This window comes from Hermetia illucens, chromosome 2, assembly GCF_905115235.1.
Source record: "Hermetia illucens chromosome 2, iHerIll2.2.curated.20191125, whole genome shotgun sequence".
Taxonomy (NCBI): domain Eukaryota; kingdom Metazoa; phylum Arthropoda; class Insecta; order Diptera; family Stratiomyidae; genus Hermetia; species Hermetia illucens.
Window position 1 is genome coordinate 8,615,319 of NC_051850.1, and position 10,005 is coordinate 8,625,323.

The following is a 10,005-nucleotide window of genomic DNA, read 5'->3' on the forward strand; positions in this document are numbered from 1 at the left end:
TCATGCCTGCCACCACCAATACTGCCTCATCTGATGTGGTTCTAAAAGCACTGCAAACCCTCAAAGCCATCCGCCGGTAAACCGAGTTCATCTGCTTCCGTCTCTGAGAGTTTGCAAGCGCCCCTGCCCACACAGCGACGAGTAGAGCAGGATGAAGCGCACTACTCCGGCTAGCACCGAACCCTGGCAATGTTTCGGCCCACCAATATTTGGCAACATTTTTGCAAGTGCCGTGGTGGCACTGGCTGCCTTTTGGCATGCATACTCTAGGTGTTACCTAAAACTCAATTTGGTGTCAATTATTACCCCCAGGTATTTGATAGCCGGATTTTATACGACCGTATGCCCACCGACCTTCACTTTCACGGTGTTATTTTTTTGCGGTTCGTTATTAACACCGCTTCCGTTTTCGCGTCCGCCAAGGTCAGCCCGCCCTTTTCTAGCCAGGACTTTACCGCTCTCACTGTTTCCGTTGCGTAAACCTCCACATCTTCTGGGTGTTTTGCAGCAACAACCACAGCTAGGTCATCAGCAAAGCCGACAATCGTAGTCCCCTCTGGGACGGGAAGAGCAAGCACCCCATTATACACGATATTCCACAACAGGGGACCAAATACCGATCCCTCTGGTACCCCGGCCGTGACAATGTACTATTTGGGACCCTCATCTGTCCCGTACCAGAGAGTCCTTTCTGAGAGGTAGTTTTCCACCAAATTCGCTAAGTATCCGGGGACACCTATGTCAACCAACGCCCCTTTAATTCTATTCCAGTTGGCCGAGTTGAATGCGTTTTTGACATCCAACGCTACCACGGCACAGCAGCCGCCAGAAATCAGTGCACCTTTCGCCAGGTTTACCACCATGCCAATTGCGTCCACCGTAGAGTGGGCGCGTCGGAAACTAAACTGGCGTTCCGACAAACCATTGCTGGCTTCGACGATGGGCAGGAGTCTGTTGTAGATGACTCTCTCCATCATCTTCCCCATTGTATCCAACAGGCAGATAGGACGATAAGACGCTGGGTTTCCAGGTGGTTTGCCAGGCTTCGGAAGCAACACCAACTTTTGCTTTTTCCACTGGGCAGGGAATATTCCTTCTTTTAGGCACGCCTCGAAGGTGTTGGAGAAAAGTTCGGGCCTAGTCTTCACTGCCAGTTTCAAAGCTCGGTTGGGGATGCCATCCAAACCTGGGGCCTTGTTGTCACCGAACCTACCACATATTTCCCGCAGCTCCTCCACAGTTACAGGCGGTATTATGCCGTCATTTAGCTGGACAAAAATTTGCCTTCCCCTATTTTCGTGGTGAGGGAACAGAGCGGTAACAATCTGTTTCAGGAGGCGCGGACAGGTCACCTGGGGTGATTTCCGCTGCCTTTTCATCACCACTCTGTAAGCCTCGCCCCAAGGGTTTATGTAAGCATGGTCGCACAGCCGTTTGAAGCCGTTCTTTTTGCTCCTCCGAATGGCTTCCTTTAGGCGACCACACAATTGCTTGCGTGCCTCCTCTCGACCGTCGCCACCGGGTTTTCCTCTGGCAAAGCCTCCTTGCCCGAAAACATGCGGCTCGCAAACTTGCGATTTTGTTGTTCCACCAGTCGTTGGGTTGCCTACTGGGGAGCAATCGCCTTCTGGACATAGTAGCATCGCATGTTTCCGTCACCCATCGAGTGATCTGGGTGGCTTTCTCTCCAGCCGTACCATTCAGGGATATATTGGATTTGAGCATCGTGGAAAACGTGTCCCCCTCGAAAGCTTTCACTGTCCAGCCAAGCATACCACCCGGCATTTTGCGAAAACTATTTTTCGAGTTCGATCCGCCTTTGATCTCTATGCAGATATTGAGTATAGTCCTCACTGACATGCCAAGCGATTCTACTGGCTAAAGTGGCACTCACGTATGTCAGGTCCACTATAGACCCCAGGCCCCTACGAAGACCTAACATTCGCCAGTACCACGTCCAGCTCCGATCTTGATCGGCGCATGGGCCTGTCACCCGTGGGCGGTATGATCGAATAGCGGAAGTGACAGTGTAAAGGTCACAGATTAAGGGAGGCCAACAGTTACATTGCAGACTACGTTATGCAGCGTTACCCACTTTTACAAGGTTGCCGACGAGTGGGTCGCCCCAGGAGCATTTGGCGCAGAAAAGTAGAGGAGGAGTACGTGCGTCTCGGGAAGTCCTGGGGGAACTGAAACGTTTTTCAGATAACTGCGAACGATGGCGTGTAGGTGTGATTGACGTGGTATACCCCACCCTAGGGTGAATGGTAATCATATATTGAATGGGTCTACCCTCGTGGATGACAACGGCCAACTGTGGATGTTTATTTTCAAGCTATTATATCCGAGATAGGAACCTGGAGACACCCAGATTCCCGAGTAGATAAAAAGGGACCGACTGAACAGTTTCAATGGAACAAAGCTCTCCTAACCTGCCTGGTGTCTTCGATCTTTGTTTCCTCTTAGTTGCATATACATTTGACGCTACTTTACTATCTATAATTTTGCAATTGGGCTGGGGATCTTTTGCGACATATTGAATTCGAGTATTTCCATTAATCACTGCGCTCAATTGTCTTTTCTTATCTGGTGAGCTCCTTTGGATTAACTTATTGTGAGATATTACCCCACGTTCAGACCATCACTGTAGATGTATTTTTTCATATAAAATCCAAAATAGATAAGTAGATATTTTTTGTAGAAAATTAGTTTTGAGTTTCGAAACGGATTTCAGCGCTTTTTATTTCAAATCATTCAAAAGTTATCTGAATTTAATCTCCTGAACTGTACTATAAAAGTTGGTCTGATTTGCGGCAGATTTTTAGTTCGCCTAGTGAATCTATAAGAGTACGCTAAGCATATCTTTTCAAGAAGTATCTTTTATCTAATAACAAATTATAGTGCACAGGAAGCCTGGGAAAATGAGAGGTATAGTTAGTCTATTTGTCCTTAAGTATCTTTCCTGAACGATATTTTTTGGTTCCAGTTTTATTTGTTGTACTTTTGGGCATTGTGGTTGCACCATGTTTAGTGCAAGGTGAATGCTGTGATTACTCTGGCTACAAGGCGGATCCTAGCAGCTGTTGCAAATATAAAGTTTGTGATAATTGTCTTGAGAAATCCTTGAGTTGTCCCGGTGGTCTTCATTGGAATGACAAGGTTAAGGCTTGTGATTGGCCTGCAAATGCAGCTTGTGCCACTGGAAGTGACGTAAACGAAGGCTTGGAAGAAGATCCTGCTCCTGCTCCTGCAGAAACACTGGAATTAATTGAATCCAGAAGCGCAGGAACCGTTTGCGAATGTGAAGGGGGTGATTACACAAGTGGCAGTGAATGTTGTAAATTCAAGGTTTGCGCAGGTGGACAATATGTAGAAATGAATTGTCCCGCAGGACTCCATTGGAATGATAAGGTAAAGGCGTGCGATTGGCCTTGCAATGCAGAGTGTAAAACCGCTTGAAAAATAGAAAGATAACCATTGGAAAGTGTTATGCATTCACTATTAACCTGATAACAAGATGTGAACAATTATGTACATAGATAAGTATCTTCAATTTATATCTTAATCTATAAATGTTCATACAACCCGTAAAATTATACTGAAAATTATATGGACCGACACGTTTGAGTTTAATTTGTGTCCCTCCGCAGTCAATTACCCCAAAGACAGCTTCAAATATTGATATCCCTAGGCAGGTTGATGAGGCACCTCCCTTCAATGAAGAGGCTAGGAATCACTTAAGGGTAATACAAGCGGATGGTAATGCCGGTACCTGCAAACTGGCGGCTGAGTTTGAGGCCCGTAAGTCGGCAAGGGGAATAATGGGGATGCATTCCCAATTTTTTCATTCAAAGGGTCTCTGGGCTCCATGTTATTGTGAGCGAGAGCTAGTACTCCAAGAACTTTCTCGAGTCTTAACTTCAAAAAGCTTCTCAGGAGACCGGTGGTTTGCAGCTCATTGCCGAAAATTTGCATCAATAAGGTCAAGCTAGTCCAATCCCAGCCTTTTCAGCATCATAAGATCCCCATGAGGTGGTGATCAAAGAGAGGAATCACATGTGGACAGCCAATCTTTTTTGGAGGCACTGGAAAAGCGGGATTATAAAGAGGAGTTCGGAGCTTGGAACGCAGAGGTGAAATGGCTCTGTACCGTGAAAGTGGATAACGACTAGGATCCGGTTAACGCCACCAACGAACTGTCAGGTGACAGGAGCACCAATAATCCACCTACGCAAGCTGAGGGTAGGGCACATAAATGTGTAACACTCGAAGTAAGCCCCAGCTAAACTGCTGGCCTTCCCTTTAGAGGATAGTTTTGATATTGCATTGATACAAGAGCTTTGGATCAGAGAAAGTCGAACCATCAAAGTAAGCGATCATGGAACAGGCGGATCCCGCACGCTTTTCTGTGTTAAAATCTGTATTACAGTCACTTAACTGGGGTCGAAGTGGACCAAGTAAGAGCGTAGAACGTGTACCCCTCAGTTTACAAGGCTTAGGACCGATTAACTCCACCAGATCCCACCACAATATCTAACACCCATCAAAGCAGTGAAGAAGGTTAACCAGTTATTAGGCTGCCAAGCCAATGCAGGACACATGCTTGAAAATTGACGAAAATGTCTGCTCCTGACTTAATTATTAACACAAATACATAATTCATCACCCTTCCATTTCAGTAGCTCAGGGAACAAGGACGTTTGGTAGGAGGTCCTTCATATCATCCCACTAACTAACAATGGGACATTCAGGGGGATAAGTGGAGAGTGGCTGACCAGAAATCCTTCTCAGATCACAGTTGGATACTTTTCAGTCTAAATTTCGCACTAGAAGTCTCCTACCCCAGTTTGGTCTAGTTATCAAGAGCAAACTCACTGGATTGTCTAAAAGACGTTCGAAATGAAAGCTCAAGCAGTTCTACAAAACTCAGTCAGATTTAGGCCTAGTAACAAAGAGGTCCATTCATGCTCTCTTAAAAAGTTGGAAGGCTCCTGGATCGAATCTCATGGCATGACCTTGGAGCTGCTAATCCATAAACATTCCCTTGCGAACGAGGAGGACTGTGAACCAGAATATTGCTTTGAGCTGCGTATGGACGCACTGAACAAGCTCGGCGACACAAGAAGACACCTTGCTGGATCGTAATCTGTGGTGTTTTGAGATGGTTTCACCGGACCTTACCAGTTTTGTTGTAAGTCTCATCATTTACATCGGAAACCGCGAATAAAGCCCTGCCCAGCACTTTAGATAGGCAGTACAAACAGATGCTAATGGTCACTTCTTGAGGGCATTTTCCTTTCCTATGGTCCCTATGGTACGGCTGCCCGGGTTTCAAACATAGAGCTTTCCTGGTTTTTATTTTTTTGGGAGCAGGGTTGGTGAATGCGTTTACGCATAGAGTCTTGGATTCCGCACGCCATCACACTATCAATTGAACACCTCCCTGCCATCAGAGAACTAGCCTGGAATCATTTGATACTTTACTTCGGGGCAGCTCTCCCGGCTTTGGGAGTTTTTAAGTCAGGGAATTCCTTTCACCAAAGAGAGAGGAGGGGGGAAGTGAGTTGTTAGTTCAGGAAACCCCTTGCCATCCGGTCCCTCCGCTGGTCGAGCTCAATCTTCTTCGCAATAAGAAGTGCCCGAACGTAATGCGCGTCATGATTCCATTTGCCAGCGCTCCTTAGCCTTAGTACTAATTTTCATAAAAGGAAAAGGAAATCTTGCGCAGGTAAGAATGAAAACCGAGCCCACTTAGAAGTTGGGTAAGGAAGTGATCGGTCTTACCAAGCCTTCAGTTCAGCCACGGATCTAAATTGCCGATGAGTCGTGCGGTCCATCTGCCACTCAGTTCATTTTGTCAAAGGGTTTGCCACCCGATAAGGATGCGTTGGAGTTCTTGACGGGCGACCACCTCTCTTCAGTTTTCACTTTTGGGGCTCCAGATAGCTTTATGCTCTTTAGCAAAGAGGGTAACGGGGATCACTCCCGCGACCACTATCACGGCTGGTTTTGAGACAGTGTGTTAAGAAGACCCCACTCGCAAAGTTCCCCCGTCTATACATTTTAGCAAAGCACTTACGATGTACCTCCTTATCAATAGCATCAGTCCATACCTTCACGCCATACAGCAGAACGGACTGCGTTGCTCCCATTAGAAGACGTTTCCTAGTAGTCATCACCTGACTCAAGACCGAGAATCCAACTGCAGCCCGGCGCGCTGCTGCTTTGATTAGCTGGAATAAGTTCACCTTCGAGTGTGTGGATCTCCCTGTTCAGAACCCGAACTGCCTTGAGGAAAAGTCCCCGGTAGAGCGGGTTGCTTCAGTGAGTCTACTCCTGATGAGCTTTTCGATTTCTTTCCAGGCCGCGTTAAGCATTCGCCGCGGTTGGTGTGCAGACAGCAGCTCCGGATATCTATATTTATCTTGCTGATCAGCGTGAGTCTTGCTTCCTTCCGGCGATAAGGAAAAATGCCCTCCTTCAAGCAAATGTTGAACGCCCTCGTGCAGCAAGTCTGGCTGTTAGGGGAGCATCAGTTCCGCCGGGATACCATCACGACCTGTACCTTCTTGTTTTTAATGGTGAGAACCGTTTCTTCGAAGTCTCTCATTGTAAAAAGGAAGCAATCATCGACGATTTTTGCGCTGCTGACATCAACCCGCACGGGATGTTTGAAGAATAACGCCTGTACAATGCGGTCTATATGGTCGGTACTTAGAATGCAGCGCTTCCGCAGAGCCCCGATTTGCCTCATCTGCTCTCATTCATTTCGTTTTATAGCACTGCGAAGCCTTTTTTGCTGATCTATACTTTGCTGTTATGGCACATCTCTCCTCGCTAGCGTGTAAAAGTTGTACCAAACGGCAGAGCTTATGACACTCCCTCAGTAAGTCGACAATTTACATGGAAGGTTTGTCCTCCTCACACGCTGTCGTTGTCATGTTCATCACTGAGTTTACCACACTGCCAGCAGCAACGCTACCACCCCTCAAAGCGCCTTCTGCATATTCCAAGAGCTTCAACGAACTTCCCGATGTTCCCCTTCGCGACATTCCACAGGCAAGGGGAACGTCGGGTTGGTGTACGCCATGATGCCAGAGATTCTGACGCAACAGTGATCTCCGGAATGCTTCCTTCGCAGCCTGAGCGCTGAAACGTTAGTGTGGATTCCTTGTTTTAAACAACGAGCCCGGTTCTCGCTACCATTTCCAGGATCCGTTTCCCTCTGGAGTGTGGCTGAGTCATGCCCCGTTCGAGGGGCCTAGTATTAAAATCACTGCCTACTAGGATTCGCGCTCACCAAGCGTGCTAAAATCCCTGCAGAGAACGCAACTTTAACTTTTATTGCAGCTCTTCGCCTGGTGACCTACTTGACCGCATCTACCGCATATCGTCCCCCTGTCGGTTTCCTTGCAAATTGTTGACGTATGTCCATAGTCCACCTGTAGGACTTAATGGGGGTTATCCGCATTCCTACCTTGCATCCTACCTAGGTACAGAAGTGATACTTATCCGGGCATTGGTTGCGTCTGGATATTCACACTCAATGGCCCATCCACTTTGACCTTTTCTGTGAGGCAGTTAAGATTTCGGATTTCTAGAGAGCACATAGGCTTTAGACTAGAACCGAGAGCGTTCTCTTGCAGTAACCCCTTGACCGCTTCGCAGAACGTATTATTGCTAGTCGTCTTCGGGCCCAGTTCGTCGAGGACTTCTCCACATTTCGTTTTCTGTATGGAAGACAGTTCTGCTCCGTTATCTTTGGGTTTCATCCTGTAGCGGATTTCACTATGGAGTTCCGCAAATATCTTGCTTTCCGTCGACTTAATAAGCAGAGCCGACGGTCTAGTCCTTCTTCTTTTCTGCTACTGGCTTTTGGTTTGTAGCATCCTTGTCTTTGGACAGACAGGTCTTTGGTAGCGTAGCTAGTTGTTTTCTTTTATCCTTCTTTACCTTTTTTCTGGGTCCTGGAAAATACTACTAAAGTCTCCTCCGGGCACGTCTTCTTCTATCCGCTTTTTCCCCAGTTCGCTTGACAGTGGGCTATCTGCGATTGGTTTGGTGCTCAGCGAGAGATGCGGAACCGTTTTCCGCTTCTCCAGTAGTAACTCCAGTCTCATCAGAGCCTTTTTTGACGCCTTTGATAACGTTCTTCTGTAGCTTCACCGTGGCCGCGCATTTGCTGATGAGCCTTTCCTCGAGTGCAATTCTACTCGGTTTGTGTCTGAATGCTTCTGATTGGACTTTTTTCTGGGAACGGGATGGTAAAGGGTATGGAGATGCTGTCCCCGCATGGTCAATCGCACCACTTGGTAAGACTTCTCCTTTATTTGGGCGTCCCGGTTTCACATCGGGTATTTCAAGCCTCGCTCCTCCTTTCGTTGGTCACTGCGGTGAAAGACGCATTTTTGTGTTGCGCCCAAATGCAGTCAGCTATTACCCTTTCTCAGCTATTTCGTCAATTTTTTTTGTATTCTGATTATTCACAATGGAAATTTCACCAGCGCCTCGTGTGCAAGGTAGGGGCCACAATAGTCAGTCAAGTTCCCTGAGGCCTGACCTACGCTTAATTGATCCTGGAATTAACAGACGGATCAGCGCTCGTTCGGGGCAACGCAGTCTGCTAGCACCAGTTGAATGCCCACTATCCAACCAGGGTCTCCAAAGGGACTGCCTCCTAATACACGTAACAACTACCATCTTGGAAGAGCTAGGATCTCATCACCCCATCGATGTCGGCAGAGGGATGTCGACGGCTCCAGGGACTTCCAGCGTGTCCCGACGTGTCCTGGTCATTCACGTTTCGAACTTTAGGGAGAGGCTTTCTCAAGGCTAGGGCGCAGGTGTACTGCCAGCTAGGAGGTCAGAACTAACTTGAGCACCTCGGGGACGTCACTTCCCGTATTGTAAACGATTCGTTAAAGGTCGCTGACAACACCGGACGGCAGGAAGACTGCATTAGTTATATTCACTAGGAATGTTAGGTAGGGATGCTTCATGCCACTCACTTTATAAGGAGTACATTTCGATTCTAAGCTAAGGTGGAAGCATCATATCGAGGAACAATACCGTAAATTCTGCAGATTGCTCTGGTGCTCATGGGCTGCAGTAAGTAAGGCCTGGGGACTTTCATGACAGCGGATTCTAGATTCATAGTGAAGGTCATTTTGAAGTATTTCTGAATAGCAGGAAGTTGCTGGGGTTGATTCACAGGTTATGTGGCCTTAGCTTTACTGGATCAATGAGTACCATGCCGGCTGCGGCACTCAAAGCTATCCTAAATCTACCCACCACTCATTTGGAGGTGAAATGGAAAGCAAATGGCGCGTAGAAAGGTGACTAATCGCACGGGCATGCGTCCATTTAGCAACCCCTTGGCAAACAAAAGGTGGCTCTGATCCTTGCTGATCATATGGTTTCTAGATTTATTTTTGAGAAGACATACCTTTTCATAATCATCAGAAGTGAAGGATGGTCGACAAATAGCCAAGGGTCTTTTGGTATCACAGACTTAATAATCTTATGGAAAGCGGATTAGGCTCAGGGATGTTTCTGGAAAACTCGATTATGGAACTAGCCAAACTTCCCGGAAAAATGCCGACCATCTTCCAAGCAGGGATCATATGCTACTTTATTGGCAGCAGAAGAATGTTTGTCAAAAAAACCAACAGGATCGCACCATTCAAATCTGCTCCAACAGTCAGGCAGGGTGATCAGCACTAAATAGAACAATATATCAAGCCAGTTAGCGCCTACTTGCCAATACTTGCAGCTGAAACATGGCGGACTATACAAAATATTCCCGGTGCGAATGTCAGGACATCCAAATGTCAGCAATGGGGAGAACTACAGACCAGCTCGTTAAGGTTCTGGCTTAACAATGGTAAGACCAGAGCCAGGATTTTGGCCTTAGGCCATCCATCGTTAAGTCTACTTTGAAGGCTGCAAGGGTTTTCGGAATCGAACGGAGAAAACTGAATTCCTGGTACCTGGGAAAATTCATTG

The 10,005-nt window shown here is 47.1% G+C and overlaps 1 protein-coding gene across 1 annotated transcript; it reads left to right on the top strand.

Annotated features, from left to right (window-relative positions):
* The first annotated feature begins 2,772 nt into the window (after window positions 1-2,772).
* Window positions 2,773-3,620, top strand: LOC119647820 (peritrophin-1-like). Its single transcript, XM_038049050.1, has 2 exons — window positions 2,773-2,928; window positions 2,987-3,620. The coding sequence occupies exons 1-2, from the start codon at window positions 2,922-2,924 to the stop codon at window positions 3,457-3,459; spliced, it is 480 nt and encodes a 159-aa protein (XP_037904978.1). The 5' UTR covers window positions 2,773-2,921; the 3' UTR covers window positions 3,460-3,620.
* Window positions 3,621-10,005: the final 6,385 nt, after the last annotated feature.